The sequence below is a fragment of the Pieris napi genome, chromosome 7 (genome assembly GCF_905475465.1).
Source record: "Pieris napi chromosome 7, ilPieNapi1.2, whole genome shotgun sequence".
Lineage (NCBI taxonomy): Eukaryota > Metazoa > Arthropoda > Insecta > Lepidoptera > Pieridae > Pieris > Pieris napi.
The window spans coordinates 8,678,358-8,697,302 of NC_062240.1; the positions used below are offsets into that span (position 1 = coordinate 8,678,358).

At 32.5% G+C, this 18,945-nt stretch overlaps 1 protein-coding gene across 1 annotated transcript in view; it reads right to left on the reverse strand.

The window, feature by feature from the left end:
- The window catches only part of LOC125051244 (protein Wnt-6), a 33,031-nt gene extending 20,130 nt beyond the window's left edge, over positions 1-12,901 (reverse strand). The window contains exon 1 of the mRNA XM_047651457.1: positions 12,666-12,901. Within this exon, the coding sequence (XP_047507413.1) occupies positions 12,666-12,727 (62 nt within the window). The 5' untranslated portion in view covers positions 12,728-12,901. The remainder of the gene's footprint in view (positions 1-12,665) is intronic.
- Between the last annotated feature and the right edge of the window lie 6,044 nt (positions 12,902-18,945).

Here is an 18,945-nt window from a genome sequence, read left to right on the forward strand (position 1 = left end):
GAGAATTTTAAATACATTTAAAAACACTAAAATTGTTGTTTACCTCCACAAAGTCGTAAAAGTATTCTGAAAACGCCTACATTGGCTCATGAAGTATACAGAAAAGAGATTTCAATCAAGAATTTCATTAATATAAACATCTAGTTTAAACCTCGTTTACTACAACAGTAAAAGTCAAGAAGCGGCTGAGTTACGATTCCGATGCGGGCCCAAGGCCCAAATGATTTAATCCACACTGTTTACGTATACCATCAGTGGAATCCGCTTATATATGCCAAAATCTTCAGGTAAATTCAGAGACTTAGTCACATCAAAAAATAGATTTATGAACTAAATTTTGTATGCTATACCAATGGCGCGACTTTCATATCTGTGTGGCAAATGCGTGATTAGCCTTCTGTGTGTCTATAGTCCGTCATTCGTGACCCAAGTGCGGGTTGGTGAATGGCTAGCTAGTTTTGATACAAATCAAAATCATTTATTCATATAGGTAACACAATGTACACTTATGAACGTCAAATAAAAATACTTATTAAATGCTTCTAATTTTACATTTACTGCCAGTTCTCAAATCAAGAACTGGTAATAAACTCTCCGCCACTCATATCGCTTTCTGTAAGCAGTAAAGCGAGGGTACGAGGATTGTGCTAGTACGTTGGGGTTCGAACACCTCGGAGAAGAATCGCCTTATAGTACATCGCAACGGTGCTATTACATTTCCCACATAGCTACAGCGTGTCATAACGTACAATTCATATTTTGCGAAATTACAACGATAGTGCAGAAAAAGCTAAATATTCTATATTACAGAAAAACCTATTTTTGATATCATACTTAAAACAATTTTTATCACAATTCTGGCTACATAAGTCATAAACGACTGATTCCAATGAAATTTGACTTCCTACTGACAATATAAAAAAATCGTAGTAATGTTCCTAATATGGTATGTAGGCCTCAGTGTAAATACTTCACGTATAAGTGTGTCATTCTACTGTGCCCATAAATCTGAGTTTGAATAAAAGATAAAGCAAATTAAGTCACTCGAAATCATTACCAATGCTTATATTAACGAAATCAATGGATTGGCGTTTGAATAGGCTCCACGTGACATATACGATGGATTAGTGTACCAACAATTTTAGTGCATTTCGGGGTATATTTGAGAATTCTCTATATGGTTATAGCAAGATCTTGAACCTTTGACCTATTTCTAAGAAAAAGTTCCGTTAATTAAAATATAATACAATTTATATAATTATTTATGAAACAAATATAGTTTCAAATGGCTTTTATGATAAGAAAAGATTATTTTAGTATTTTACACACGCACACATACACACACTCACACACATGTTATACACATAACCCATGTGGTTTCCTTAGGTATAATTATTTTGTTAATTTTGCAACCTCTTATGCATGTATAATAAAAGTATGATAATGTTTATCAAGCATAAATTTACACTACGTTAGGTCTTAGGTCAAGGTCTTAACCTTCTGGCGATCCGAAGTAGTTGCGGCCTGATGACCTGTAACACATACCTGTACCTGTACCTGTGTACTCTTACCTTTAACAGGCATCAGTCCCACAAAAAAAAAAAAAAAAAAAAAATATTTATAATAATAAATAACTGTTGCTTTATTTTGTGTTCTATGTATGAAGTGTTTGTGGGAAAATAAATAAAGATTATTCTTATTTTGTGGGTAGTTTTTGGTAGTTTATCATTTAAATGGTCCTAAAACCTAATCTAAATTAAGCATAAAACTACAAATTAGTAAGATCTAAAAGAATACACACTACTTTTCATCCTGATTTTAAGTGAGAGTTGCATACAAATTTCACACACTAATAACATATTTGAAAGTATCCTAAATCTATGAAATACATTAACATTTCAATAAACATTTAACAAAGAAAATGCTTAGGCGGGTGTGACATCAATAAAATATATATGGAATATATTTTAGCACATTTGCCATAAATGACTCACTAACAAATTTTAGCTAGAATATTAACAAATATCGACGCGAGTGTACAGTTACGAAATACGTCACTATTTTCGGTTTATTTTGGCTTCAATTTAAGTGTATCTTAGTGACAGGAGCGTTTCACTGTACTAAGAAAATGTAATCAGATCACGGCTGATGGAAATTGAACTTTAAATCGATTAAATATGGTTCATTTTTCATTGGTATAAAATCGAATGGGGAGCTGCCAACTCAGTGACAAACCTGCGTCTATCCAGACGAATAAATTAACTGTGATAAGTTGTATGTCAATTAATTATTCTTCAAAGCACCATCTGGTGTGAAAGTCGGCTAACCGGCAGAGGAAGTGTAATGACGGACGGGAGAACTTAAAGCAGATTACACGCTCTATATAAAGCTGTTCACTTTTAATATGCAATTGCAAAACCACTTTCATAGGATTTTCTATTGATAACGATGGTCTAAAAGAAATGACCTACATAAGTAGATACAAAAACATTGTGTTTATATATGTTAGAAATATAAAATTGTGTAGAGCCTTCTTTTGTTCAAAATGCATTATGGTATTGAGAAGGACTCAAACGACTAGACTTATGATTTTAAGAGTTAATGTAAAAGACGAAAAGTACATGCACATATTATATGGGTATATCGTAACCATGGCAATGAGCACGGTCCTAAAGTAACGTTTATAAGGTCTTTAGAGTTAAAAAACATTTAATAGGCATGACGGGGCATTGTAATAAATTTGTATCTAAATAAGCGTGACCATTGTGACGACCTAGGGTAACAAAAAGATAGTTTGGCATACGCTTGGCACAATTCGGTTGATCGTTACGAATGTATTTACAGTCACTAATTATTCACGATTTATGTACTACGTATTAAATCAGGACACGCTCTTTATAAATAGAAACAATTGCTTTTCAAATATAACATTACATTACATTAATTTAATACACATATTCGTTTTAATAAAGACAACTTAAGAGCGATGTGCCTCAAGACTAAAAATGTTATCCAACAATTACTTCACACTAAATTTAAGAGAGCACAAGTAAATATTGATAACAGATTTCATAACTAATTAGTAATAGCAACGTGCAGAATTCTATAAAATTCAACAAAATGGTCTAATATTGTTACTTCCCGTATTAATTTATTTACATTGTATGTAAATACTACAAATCACCGTAATCAGCTTAATTATCGACACAGAAATATTAACAGTTAGGTTGCTTTACCGAAAAAGTTGTTAAGAAACACTTTTAGATTGATTTCCTTTAAAATGCACTATATCTATTAAAACTGTCCCACAAAACCTTCAATGAGAAACTAGTCCATTTAGCACCGTCAGTGCGATGCCCTGTCGCACACAGCGCGGGCCGCCCGCGCATATTTGAACGCCGCTTAGCGGCCGCACGCTAAACGCTGTCGTTGTGATACGGAGCATCATAGATTAACCAACGCAATACGTTTCATGTATTTCGTAAGCACCTTAGGTTCTTAATACTAATGAAAAAAAAAGAATGAATTAATAAAAAGTGAAAACGAACTTAATTCAAACAATCTTTTACAAAGTGTTTTTGAATCTAGTTCGTTTTTAAGTTAGCGTGTGTGTACTTCTAAAAGGTGCGACGAAACTCTGTAGTTTATTCACGCGTTTTTCCTAAGAGATAGACAGAGACCACGGATCTCCACTTGATACGGTTCTGATATAGCTCTCTCGCTTCATCAATTTTCATGACATTCACCATGCATGCTCGTCGGTTATGGGTACTGAACTTGTCCCTTCTATAGTACCTCCTGGATTTGGTCCAGGTATGTACGACAAGATCTACCTAACCTGATTTCACTATCTACGGGTGCCTTGTATATCTTACTTGTTAACCGCTTTGCATTCATCCGTTCTACATGACCACGCTACCTTAGACAAAGGTTGTAGTAATTCTTTTAAAAGCCCAATCTGTGTTATTTTTAATATAGAGACATAAATTACATATATCTATACATTTCATTACCACACTTAAATATCCCTTGCGTCTATATCAAAAAGATGCCAGTTAATACGTACATATTTTCATCAGAAGATAAGGCGAACACGAGCCTCGGTATTATGGAGTATCTGTATAATCTTTGACTTTACAAATTCAACATACAGAGAACTTCATTGTGCGTAGCTACACCAATTATCGAAAGGCAGTATTGGGACGACCTCGGCGCTACAAATATTTAGATATCCTTTTTTGTCGCATAAAAAATATGCTTTTCGTTAGTTGACGAGAACAAATCTAATAGAGTTAGCAAAATACTTCAAAATTTACTTAAAGCTACTAAAAGACTTCAATTGCCTGAACTTAAAAAAATCAATATACATATTCATTCAATTTTGATCAAAGAAATAATAAATACCAAAGCTTTTTTAAAGCTTTTAACGTATTTAAAGTTCTAAAACATAAGACAAACTCAGTTCACAAAAGTGACATATCTTGAGTGAAACTATTTCACAAGCAACAACATGCGAGCGACCGATTTTAAATGATTTAACAAACAATATGAACGTGTATGATATGAGTTCTAAAAACTTGTGACAACAAAACTCATCGTCACCTAAACTTTTAAAAGCGTTTACTTACTACAATGTGACAGAAGTCAACGCTCACAGCGGATTTTAAGCTTTTTGTATTCGTGATAGAGTTCAAACCTGTGAGCGGAGGCTTATATATTTGTGTTACAGTAATGGTAATGATGTTTACAGTTAAGTCGTCATGTGGTCGCTAATCATGGAGACTCGCGGGTTAGCGCCTATCCTGGTGTCCACAAACATGTCATTCATTGTCACCGGCTGAATGAAGAGCAATCTGCCTTGGTAAGTGGATGCTAAAATTCCTCACGACTTTTCTAAAGAGTGATGTGAGGATGCATTTACGATAGCCGATAGAAATAGGATGCATTAACGGATTATCTAACTTAAATAATTGGTGTATCACAGATAATTATTGTGTTACTGAACAGTAAAAACAGAAGTCTAGAAGTTAATGGATCTAACATGCGTTTTAGGGGTCTATGTAGCGGTCATATATACGATTACGATTAAAAAAATCTGATAAAGAGATACTGCACATGGATTCCATCCACCCTCGCCTACCACATCTTGATACATCAAACAAGAGTAAGCAGTAAAAATGAACTTACTAACTTATATTTGGTTCACCAAGATTAATTATAAAGATTAAACATACTTTAGAAATAATTCTACCTTTTCACCTTACCTACAAAGGAACTAAAAATCTACGAGTGTCAGAAATCTTTATGAAATTAAGAAAAATGAGAGTTAAGAAATCGATGTAGAGCTATATACCGCTATAGGTGTATTAGATACTCTGTCATATATGTACGTATAAAAGCGCATTGCGACATCAAAACTTATTAAAATTTCACAATATGTTTAATACAGCCAATTAAGATAAAATCGTACAGAAATAATCGATCAGTAGTTTTATTGGCTCATTACACAATATCTTGACTTGATAGACCGCTAAACATACAGTAATCGCGCCGTAAACTCCTAAAGGCCACATTTCAATCCCACAAATGTTAATAAACACAATTCACCGATTTTATTGCCACACTAATATTAAAAGACTTAGTAATTGAAATGTTTTAGTACCTGTTTATAGGCCACAGGCGGAGATAATGCTTAATTGGCTAGACTGATTTTTTATGGTTCAGAATATACATAATATTGAGCAATATATAATATATATTACACATTATGTATTTAAACTTATCAGTAAAAATACAAGTCACTTCACTTCACTTTATTTATAATGGCGACTTCTGAGTAAATCACAATTCCGCCAATGTCGCGTTCTAAGTCTTCACACGGTGAGGATAGATTAGATAGATTGAATTTAATCTAAGCAGAGTTACCCAAAACAAAAATGACGTCACAATAAAGACAACACACACACAAAAATACAAGTCTTTTGACCAAACATTTTGAAATGAGTAACTATATTAAATCATCAAGTTTATCTTAATTTATTACATGTACATTATTCATGTTTCACTGTTTCTATTTTTAATACACAGATTACAGGAATATTAAAAATATACTGTAGCAAGTGCGCAAGAGGTATGAAAATTTGTCATATATTGGTAAAACATAAATAATTGATATTATGACTGTACCAGCGAATACAAAAAAATATTCACGAAAGTAAGATAGATAATAATAATATAATTATTGTAAACTTTTTGAGAACAAGAAACAATCACCAGTTTTCAATTTTGATTAATTAAAAAATATATTAAAAAAACGTACCCCGTCACAAACGGTGACAAAACATTTCAGGCTTCCAGATCTTTATATGGAATCGTAAAATGTTTTGCTATCTCTGTCCAAGTAAATGTATTAAGAATATAAAGTCATTTAATTTAAGTTCAACAATATCTTAATAGCCCATCCGACATTACAGGTAGACGTATTAAAATAAAAATATAATTAATTCGATAATCGATATTAACTTTTAGCAGTAGAGTGGGCGATATGGCCGATTCAACCTTTTCGTATAGCGGATAATTATAATTATGCTGTTATTGGAAATATGCTAAGGTATAACATAACTAAGTAAGATTGTAATTATTATTTCTATATATTATAAACCTTTATTGGGGATCTATATGAATATACTTTTTGGGAACAAGAAACAAACACTCTATCTATGTAATTAATTCAATTCTACCTCATATTTATAATCAAGTGAGTAAATGACCAACTATTTACTGAACACAAAAACACAACAATTACACAAGTGCTTAGCTTTAAGGGTGCTACACATGTAGTATCTAAATACATAAATAAGCGATCAAATTTTGAGATAAACCCAAGTTTATCTCAAAATTACGGGGTTAAGTTCCAAAACTACGGGGTACGAAAACTCAACATTCGAATGGCTATGAAAGTAGAAGTAGGAACCATGAACTTCAATGAATTTTTCGAAGTCTAAAATAGAACAATTACATAATGAAGATAGTACGATATTCTTCAAAGCATAACATCTCTATCAGAACCGGTTCAATAAATATGATGTATAAAGTAATATGAGGCGTGAGACCTGTTTATCACACATCTTATAACCATTAGATGTAGACAACATTAAATGTATTGCACGTACGTTTTAGCCGGATGTTGAAATGTCAAAGTAAAAGTTTAGCGTAAAATCACCACATTATTTGCTACGCAGGATGTGTTTGTATGGGTTGTAATTTTAACTATTTTAACGGAAACATCTACGAATAATGTAGTATATATGTTTTGGCTGTAATAAACGTATTGTATAATTTTATTAAGTTTTGATATCGCAATAATATTAAAGTCACCGTGACCACGCACGCTGTAAAGCACGCGAAACGTCGGATAAATTTAAAATTATGTCAAATAGTTGTAAATTTATAAAAATACATAACTTTAATCCGGTTAAAAAGTTTTTTCTTTAAATGTGTAAAGGTTATGTCAATCAAAGATATATATTAGATACTTTAATAAATACTATATTAAATTTATTAAAAAATACTATATTAATATTATTCAAAAAGGATACCCACTAATGAGTTAACTTCCGTCTAACACTGTCTTTCTTATAATAAAGGTTTTACTATAAGGTTAATAACTGTTAATTTATAAAATATTTAATTTATAAATTACTATGATATAAAATATATATAACAAATATCTGCTAAACTTTATCAGACATTGTTTGGTAGGAAACCATCTGCGTATAGCAAGTTCTTTCCTCTAAGAATATTCAATAAATATGTTATATAGGAAAGCGAAGGAAATACTGTCTCTTAACTCTCTTAATTTGCCGAAAGGTTATATGTATCTCTGTCAAGTCACCTGTGTACTAAACAAATATTTATCAATCCACTCAATAATTCTGAGTGCAGGCGGAGCTTGGATGGGGGTTCAGAATAGAAACGTACAAGGACAAACAGTAAACATAATAATCATATAAACTGACAAACTATTTGCGATCTCCCATCACAAGCATACATTTAGCTTTAATGGAAGTCTCCAATTGATTACATTTCATAATCAGTTATATGTAGCTGTTTCGTGTATGTTTTTGGTTGATATTTCTTTCATCGGAAAGGGGAGCAAACGAGCATACCGGACGTCCATAAAGGGCAGTCATCGCAGCCCACCCCTTTAGTGGGTGCGTTGCGGGCCTTTGAGGGAAGAGTATACAACTTTTTTAAACGAGAGGTCGTATTTCTCAGGGAAAACCCACACCGGGAGTCGTTTCCAGAGTTGCTTTCTTGCAGCTGTCAAGGTGATGCGGATGTAATTTTGAGTTAATATGGCTCATACGATGATGAACGGGGCAGAGAGTTCAACCCAAACAACTCTTCAGAACATTCTAGACACTTTGTAGAATACGTAGAGACGCAATGTCTCTGATTAGAGAGAGAGAATCAATCCGATCAGATATACTTTGGAGATTGACAATTCAGCAAGCCCTTCGCTGAACTTGGTCAAGAAAGAAGGAAGGTAGTATTTGGAAGCACCGGCCTGAGATGTGACTAGTATTCCATATGAGGTCGCATAGAGCTGCTTGCTAATTATTTCTATAGTTTCTAGTATGTTATCTACATACTACAAGTAAATGTACTAATTACAAAATCATTTACACATATACAATTTCTCACACATGAACATTTCTGAACCATAAATAAGTGTAAATAATTTTAATAACTTTCCAGCCCTAAGCCTCAATTTTTAATCGCTCGAATCGGCTAATTTGTACTCGTTGTGATTAATTGCAAATTAAAACCTTCATGGTGGTTCGATATGACTTTATATTCAATAAAGTGATTTATGCGATGTATTACAGATTTATCGATTGAAAAGGTTAAAAATAATCTTTACTCTCTGCTTGCTACGGTAATTATTACCTTAGCCGTAAGCATTGTGTCATATTTTTTTTATTATAAGATACTATGAACATATTTTTGAGATCCCTATGGTCTATCAAGAAAAAAGCGTAAGGCTTCTTAAAAAGCCGGCAACGCACTCGAGCGATTACTTAACATCAGGAGCTCCCGCCAGTTTGTTTTATAAAAAAAAACTTAAATGTTCTTGATAGAACAATAATGAACGGATGTCTATAATATGTGTTTATTTTATGTTCTTTTACTTGAATTTTTTAGCTTTTACGAAATTACTCAAAACTTTTTATTTGTAAGGTATAGATATTTAAGTCCGTTGGGGAGTTACAACAATTACGTTTTAATAATATTTAATATGTGTCCTAATGAATCTAGATTTTTGTATTAAAGTGTGTACAGGACAACGTCTGTAAGGTCCGCTAGTATACTATACTTCTGAACTATTCGCTTTTAACACGAATAGAAAATCATAGACTTAAGGATTACCTTCACTAGGCTTTTACCATACAAGAGTAGGCATCAAAATTGTCTACGTCTAACTTAGAAATGAAGTGTTACATATCGAACTCTATTAACTGCTGATAAAGTTCATTTTCCGCTACAATATTAAAAAGGGTATCATAAAATGATTTTACGATGATATAAATCAGATCGTTGATATAATTTATTAAATGCAGCCAATCCTGTGTTGACTTGAAATATTAAATCAAACAATAAAAGACAATGTTACCTCGAAACGAAATAGATGTACTTTCTACTGATAGTAAATTATGGGAACCGCATCGACGAGTGATTTGGAGGCTTTACTTCCGGTGTCATTTTAATATTTTTTCGGTTTTGAAGTAACATCTAAATATTCATTGACTAATATTTTGGATTTTTTTATAGGAGCCGAATAAACGCCTTCGTGGCGTCATTCACAAGGTGTAAATTACGGTTCTAGCTTCGATTACCTGCGAAATAATTTGAATGTAAAAACCCGGGACTTCTATTTGAAAAAAAAAACGAACGTCTCCAGACGTAATCAAGCGAATCATATTTTTATATTATATGTTGCTGATTCAATGGTGAAACTTTTCTTATACTTAACTAACAGCATTATTGATAATTTGCTAAATTATTTTTTCTTAATGTACATAGAAAGCTGTTGCTTTCCTTACCTTAAAAAATACCGACTAATAAACATAAATTAATTATTTTTAATGGTCTGTCTTGTTTATGGTATGTCTAAGAAATATTATTTAAGAATTAGGGACTTCATAAAACACAACTTCAAAAAGGACATAGAGTGCATTGTGCACACGTTTCTTTAGGGCTTAGCTGTAATTATTACATATACGTAATATAATTAATTTAAACATTAACGGCTGCAAATATGCATATGTCAAAGGCTTTAAGAGTTACTAAATACATATTTCCGACCATTATAATATTACAAGACCATAACATGATTACAATTAATTGTGACACACAAACCTACATTACGTCCACTGATTGTTTCATTAACTCCTGACATTTGAGCTTTAAATAAATCCGTACATTAAAATAACATTATTAACGTGTATCATTTACAAAGCAATCATTTTAGAAGTACCAAGATACATTGAATAGTCATAATATTACAGTCGCTTACTAGTAGCCCGTAAGAGGGAAAATCCTTTTTGGAATTATGTGCCAGTGTTGTGCAGGGAGTCTAGGACTCCCGAGAAGCGAAGACTCAGCCCTAAAACTGGTGGATGCCACGGGAAAGTAGAGGAAGCTTTATCCCAAACCCACGCGTAGCCAAACGTTATTTTATTTCTCTGAATTTTCTGTCGTTTATACGTGTGCAAAGTCAAAAAAATCTGACGGCAATATCATTTCCGTAATTTTTTTATTATTATTAATTTACACCAAACATGATTTTTATAATTTACCTACTTCCTAATATATCAGTTAAATTCATTCATTAATATACCGCATAATTTCAGTACCTCAAATGCTAGAATGGCCGTATTGAAGCAACTGCTTTTTTTGTTGGAAATGGCAACTAGAAGCAAAGCATTTTATTAGAGGCCTCGGCGTTACTAAATTTCGGGTTCTTTAATATTTTTTTAATTTAAAATGAAAACTCTGAAAAAAATATCTTTCTTATAGCTTTTAAATTGTCAACACGCTGGCTCGTGTATACAAGATCTATGTGTGCTTAAAAGCTATACGTACTAAGAGTTTAATACATTTATTTAAAATTTTCCATAGGTGACCTGAAATAGCCATAGTACCTACTTAAGAAGCGTAATTAGCGGCTTCAGTATTCAGCGATATTAGCCTACCTCAATAAGGCCTACAAATAAAAATTATAATTTTGTGGTTAATTTTAAAATTTATATGTAACAGTTGGCAGACTGAATAGACAGCTTTCCAGCGGTCTGTTGTAGAAATATTCAGGTGTTAGATGAAAACCAAGAATGCTCTTTGGCGCTTTTGTGTAAAGTGGCTACAAACCTCTAAAATATCTATTTTAAAGAACCAAATAACTTATTAATAATAAACTCATACAAAATATTTCTTACTATAAATCATCTTGTGATACTTACTTTTATAAACTTATTGTAACTAAATTACTTTTCTGTCTCTTTTCAGAACTGCGTGAATACAATTTACAGAAAGAGGACTTAAGCTAAAAGAATCCGTTATAATGATTAAGGTTTTATGAATCATGGGGCACTGACAATTCAAAACTATAGATCCCATTTATTCTGAGAATAAATTCATAATCTAAAACACAATCCAAACATATTATAAACTAACTGTAACTAAAGTACTTTTCTGTCTCTTTTCAGAACTGCGTGAATACAATTTTACAGCAAAAGACAAGAATACTTTAATCAAAAGAGTGCAACTAGCATAAGGTTTTTTGAATCGTTGCGGACCAATAGAATTTAGTTATTATGAATTGCAGAATATTCTTTGATATATGCGAAGGTGAAGTACAAGAATGACGTCATTTGTCAAATCCCACGTCAACTGTCAAATCCAACTGTATGATTTTCCCCGTCTAACAATTGTAACTTTTAACATTATACGCGCTCATTATTCTCAAGATAACTCATGCCTTCGGCTTCAGAATTTCCGGAGGCAAGTTAAAGTTAGGGTTTTCCCACGTGAGTCACTAACTTTTACTTAACTATGATTCAATTTTTAATTTAATTGAAAATAACCCACCATGGCGATTTTTATTATTTTTGATAACTTTAAAAAATAGATACGTAATAAAATGTATTTTCTGTAAAATTTTATAACAAATCATTAACGAATATATTTTCATCATAATTGTGAGTAGGTTTTTAAGAAAATACGTATGTTAGTATAACCAACAAATAAATACTTTTAATCGGCAGAAATAAGCGTTTAAAGCGTTTCCCATCAAGCTTTTTAATGTATTATGAATTTAAGACTAATAATATTAAACATGGGCGGCTAGTTATATTTATTAAATTTAATTCATTCACCACGCAGTGAAGGAACCGTGAAAACTTTTAAAATGGCCGAAATAAACTAAAATACATTTACGTCTCAGTAATTTCAATATGAGCGTATCAAATAAATAAATATTAAAACTGCTTATTGATAAAATAGGATTTAATTATATCTAAACTAAAAGTAGCGTACATGAATAACTGAAAATGTTTAATGTAATTTTATAAATGTGTTTATCGTATTTATTATGAAGTACTTACCACCAAGAGTCGGTGATGGGCGCAAGCAGCAACAAGCAGGTGGCGACAACGACGGGCCGCATTGCCGCGACATCACTGCCTTCCCCTAGCCCTAATCATCACGGATTACACATCCATTTGACAAATCGACGAGCGTGCAAATCAATTTTTCGATATTTCGTTCAGTACCAAAAATCACGCTGTAACGTGCCCTGTCGACGGGAGAGCGAACACCGACTGACGTTCTCTTAACTCAACGCGTGCGCACGCGCACAAAACAATTTTCGCGCTATTTTGGCTAATATTTAGCGAATTAGGCTCCGCATGATTAGAAAAGAGGGGATGTGTGGGCGATAAATTAAAGCTTGGATCAATTAATTCTGTTTTGGATTAATTAAATTCGTATTGATGTCATGTCCCTAAGATACTTTATGTTCGATTTTTGTTGATTTACGGAAATCTTAGAGTAACTTAAACAAAGGCGTTTTTATTTTTTGTGATTTTTTATTAAAAACATTTGTATGTTATCTTTTACATGAGACTTTTATAATTATTTGGAGTTAGATTGGTAAGAGCAATACTTAATTTAGCATACATATATAATTATTACTTCTCTATTCAAATGGAATTAAATAGATAAGTAACTAAAAAAGTTTGTACCTTTGTACCAAGAAATATTGTTTACGTAATACAAAAACGTAGGACGGAAAATAGCCAATATAGAGTGTTGGCTATTTTCCGGTTAACCCTACGGAAATTTACATATATTTTATATTATTTGAATAATACAACAGTAGCTAATGTGGTGACTGACAGAAAAATAAGACAAACTAAGATGTTATAAACCTATATATCAATGGAAGTTTTTGGTAAAAAGAAACTTATATATTTACCTAGTAAGTACATTAATAAGAAACAGATTCAGCGTGTGATGGACAGCGGAGCGAGCCCTCTATATATAGATCACAGGTGCGATACAGTAATTGTGTTAAACAAACACTTTGCGAACACTTCGGAGAGTTGATGTGTTGAATTGACAATTAATTAGGTCTAATTTTAGACCTTATTTTAATAACTATGACGGTCTTATAGTCTAATCTTTTTGAAGTCTTGAGTCATTGGGACATAGAAAAATGTAAGTGTATCAACTTATACACAATATGGTATAGAACTAACAGACCGCTTCTTGTAAAATTCAATGATATCAATTTCTATTGTGTCTTTAGCACTATTATTTTTCTTATCTAGAAATCTTGTTATTATTTTAACCTGCATTCTCATAACTCCTAAAGTATTATACTTATACATATCAAGCCTACGGGTCGCCCAATAAGGGCAGTGATCGCCATAACAGTCCATAACAGTGGGTTGGCCAGACACAGAGGACAGAGGAATATGATCTTCTGCAAGGGAAGACCCCACCGGGAGTCGATACATATTCTAAAAGCCTCCTAAGTTCTATAGGAATTGGAGCTTTTAAGTTCTTCTCTTTGTTGGACGAGACTACGACTTAGTCAGAGATAGGTATTTCCCTACACAGATTTGCTTTATAAAATCAATGCAAAAGACGCGAAATACACCTACGCCATATTTCTTGAATTTTTATTATACTTCACTTTCTATTATGAAACGATACTTAGTTTATAAGTATTCATCAATTTATTGATCAATACAAGCCATTATCGCTTAACAGGACTATTGGAGACAATCTTGAATTTACGCAGTTTAAATTGCATTTTAATAAAACTATTGATCATGTCAGCGACCGTAAGATATTACTAGAAACAACCACAATTCTTTACTTTATTTATTTGTATTTACCATCAACAAGTAAGCCGCATTATAATACTCGCTCAATAAATCTAACCAGTGTTTACAATAGCGAATGTTTTTGACATTAATGGTGTAATAAAAAGCATTAGTTAAACGCAATGTATTCAGCCATTTCAAATTCATGAAGCTGGAAAAGCTGCCTATGGAGTTGATACCAGTTTGTATAGAGACCCAAATAAGAAATATCCGTATAGGATTTATAAAATGAGTTTAAAGGAACAACGTATATTTTTCAATAATAGATGTAAAAAAATGAAATTGACTCCAAAGAGTATGAAATATATATTTTTTTAGGCAAGTTTCGGTTAATAGAATTAAATGTATTAAACGGTATTAAAATTATTTTTATACGGGGATATCAAGATCGAACTTATTTTTTTTATAGAACAAACGGGGGCAAACACGCATGAGGCTCATCCGACGTTCAGTGATACTACCCATGAACGCTCTCAATGCCAAAGGGCTCGCAAGTGCGTTACTGGCCTTTTAAGAATCGGTACGCTATAGATTTAGTTTCCGTGGTTTTAAATTTTCCACCAGTGCGATTTTTACTTGTAATACGTAGTTTCATTTGGCGTGGCGCGTTAAATGGTGTATACATATATACACTTAAAGACGTATACATAAAGTCATTCAAAATCTTATATATCGTAATCGCTGAAAATTTGAATTTGACATCTTAATCATTCACATCCAGGAACAAGCGGGATTTTACAGTAAAAAAATCACATTAATAAACTCCACGGTTAAAAATAGTAGTTACGTCTAGCTCTAATCACTGGTGTCACTTACAATTATTTATTTTAAGTAACAAACAATGCTTGTATACAGAATGAACTCTGTTTTTAATTTTTTTTGGAAAATATTATAATAATCACCTACATTGTATAAACATTAATTGTAAATGGACGATTGAAAAAGGAATTTCGAACATCTTAAAGGATGTCTTTGTATCACAAAACTATAGCTCCTAAATAAATCTTATAAAGAAAATGCCATAAGCGACGGTACAGTTTTATTACGCAGTGTTTTGTTTTTTGTTTTCGAAAGTAACAGACTAATCTATTAGCTTTCTTGATGGCTTATTTGTTAACGAAAATTGTACATTCTTGAGTTCTAGGGTTTGAATTGTATCGAATTGGTATTTGCCCAGCAAAGCTTTCTTTAAATTTCAATGCAATAGGGTATTACAAAAATTATAACGTAAAAAACCTTCTTGAAGTCGGTTAAAAATATAAAAATACCGGAATGAGAACGGATTTTTTCACTGAATAACCAAAACAACAATTTCATAGACAAAGCAGAAACATTTGTTTATTTTAATTTCAAGTTAAAATGTAACATCAAAGAATTGAATTGTTTGAAAAGTTAACTACAAAGGATAAAGATATTTCTATAGTTTATTTAATGTTCTATGTAATAGAAATAATGGGCTATATTTGATTTACGGTTTTATTCATCGTTTCTACGTTTAATAGCCAAACGTATATATAGAAATTCTACGACTTTTGTATTCCGCCACTAATAACATAGAAAAAATATTATTTTGATGGTATTTGATTTGATTATTTAATTCGCATTCGAGAGCGATACAACGATTATAGCGGTCATATAATATTTATAATACGATTTGTCTTTAGCCTCAAAATAGGCTTCAGTTTCGGCGATTCTTCAAAGCAAAGTTCTCTCTCTCTATCTAGAGAGTTTTCTCTTGTGGTCTGAAAATAGGAAAAAGTAGCTGGTGGTCAAATCTGGTGAATATGGTGGATGCAGAAGCAATTCGAAGCCCAATTCTTGGAATTTTGACATCGTTTTCATTGATTTGTGACACGGTGTATTGTTTGATAAAACAGCACTTTCTTCTTCGTATGAGGAAAACTGTTGGAAAAAAGTATTAGTATGAATTTCTTGATTTATAACCCTATTTATAATGAAATTTATATCAAATAATAGAATTTAAATTGTGCTAACCAATCTATGGGATATTTGTTACAAGTTGGCGAGGTTTTTATTTAAATGTACTTGGACTGTTAATGCAATATTTGCTAATAAAATATTAAATATTTTAACGTAAAATACTCCGAAGATTAAATTAAATAGTGCCTGTCATGAGCTACTAAATAGATCACTTAAACTTAAGTCGTGCTCTGAGCTAACACTTAGCAAACAAAACAAGTGAAGTATGCTTGAGCACTTGACTTAAAACCATTCTTATGTACAATCAAGTTTTTGCTCCTTGAATATAATATTCGTTTTGTAGTTCAGTGGTTGACGTTGTAGGTTTTTTTGTGTAAACCTTATTTAAATTAGATTAGAATAAAATAAATCAGTGGAGCTAGAACCTGTTTAGGTCTGGGCCTCAGATTTCTGAATCTGTTTCATGATAATTTTTAAATCTAATAGTCAAGTAGGTGATCAGCCTCCACTGACAGATGCCGTCGACTTTTTGGGTCTAAGACATGTCGATTTCCTCACGATTTTTTCCTTCACAATTCGAGCGAATGTAAATGCGCAGATAGAAAGAAAGTCCATTAGTGCAAAGCCGGGGATCGAACCTACGACCTCAGGGACAAGAGTCGCACGCTGATGCCACTAGGCTAAGACTGCTCCATTTAAATTAGATTATCAGGGTATTTAAAAGCGTTAAATACAATATTTAAAACTGAAGAATTAATTCAATGCTATTTATATCTTCACGTCTTTTTCGCGAAGGAGTAGGCAGAGACCACGGATCTACATACTCCCTCGCTTAATCCACTTTCATGACATTCATCATCACTTCATCATCTACGATTGCCTTGTAGAAAGAAGCATTCCCTTTCGTATCATTGTCACTACGTTCTCTTTAAACCTACACTGCCCTGCGATTCTGTAACTCACTTTTCGAACTCATACAGCGGTTTTCGCATCGGCGGTCGGTCTCAAATCAGTCGTGAAGCAGTCATTTTATGATTTGGCATTCTGAAAAGGTGGGAGCTTGTAGTTTATTGTTTATTTATATGTCCGGTATTTCACTTATTGTTATTCATTTACTAGACAATTGTATCGATTTTATATTATAGACAATAATTATTATTGAAGATTGATGGAAAATGTGTAAAATTGTTATAAACATTTCCATATTTTCTTAATAAATTGATATTAATCGATAAAACATCACTAGCGTTATCGCATCATCGATTAAAACATTTTGATTAGCTTTCAACTTACGTGCGTCACCTCGACTAAACGTCTTAACCACCGTATGAGTTTAAAACCTGACATTCCTGTTTAATAAATTAAATATAAATGTAGACGTAATGCCACCCTGGTCAAGTGACTGTGCATGATTGTATCGATAACATCTGAGATTCATCGATGTCTGTAATGGACACTCGACATCCCTATTCAAGAGTTATGACGAAAATATAATGAATTGTGACTTTTAATGTTCCGAATAGATGATGTTCTAATGGAATATAGATAATCGAATTGTTTAAATGCTTTTAATTATTTCGATGTTTGAGATGTCAGAAACGAATTGTAAGGTCTATCGTCTCTTTGATTATGTATTCTTGTCTTAATCTTTGAAAAAAGGAGGTTTAATTTTATTTATTTTCTCTTCTGTGGACCGATCTGCATTAGGCACCTTTCAAAAATTAGACTACGATATCTAATATATAAAACTCTCGTGTTACAATGTTCGTTCCCATACTCCTCCGAAACGGCTCGACCGTTTCTTATAAATTGTTGTATGCATATTTAGTAAGTCGGATAGTCGGCTACTATCTATTTGTAAAACCCCTAAGTGATAAGGGGTTTAGATTTTTTTTTTGTTTTTCTATTTTTTTCCTAGATGGTTTATGGCTATCTAAATCTAATACGCAAGTAGGTGATCAGCCTCCACACAGTGGCTGACACACGCCGTCGACTTTTTGGGTCTAAGAAATGTCGGTTTCCTCACGATGTTTCCTTCACCGTGCGAGCAAATGTTAGACATAGAAAGAAAGTCCATTGGTTCCCAGACGAGGATCGAACCAACGACCTCAGGTATGAGAGACACACGCTGAAGCCACTAGGCGGACACTGCTCATCTACATTACATACATTTCTTAAATAAGTAAAACGTGTAAGGCTAAATTAAAATGCGGCTCGGTCGTATTTCACTCATTAGAGTCAAGTGAAAACGGAACAATATTGTTGATTTGCCGGTGACCGAATTGTGAAAATAATTAGTGCTTTTAAATACTCATTTGACATAGCTATAAATATTTATTGGTTATTGTTCAGTTATGGTTTGTATTAGTATGGATAAGACTTATTAATTTCCATAAATAGAAGAATGCAATATCTATTTAAACAATTTAACCAGGCGCTTAAGCCTTTTTAGATCTGGGACTCAGATTTCGGTTGCTGTTTCATTTGTCAATCTAAAAGGCAAGTAGGTGTGCCTTCTGTGTCTGACACACGCCGTCAACTTTAAACATTT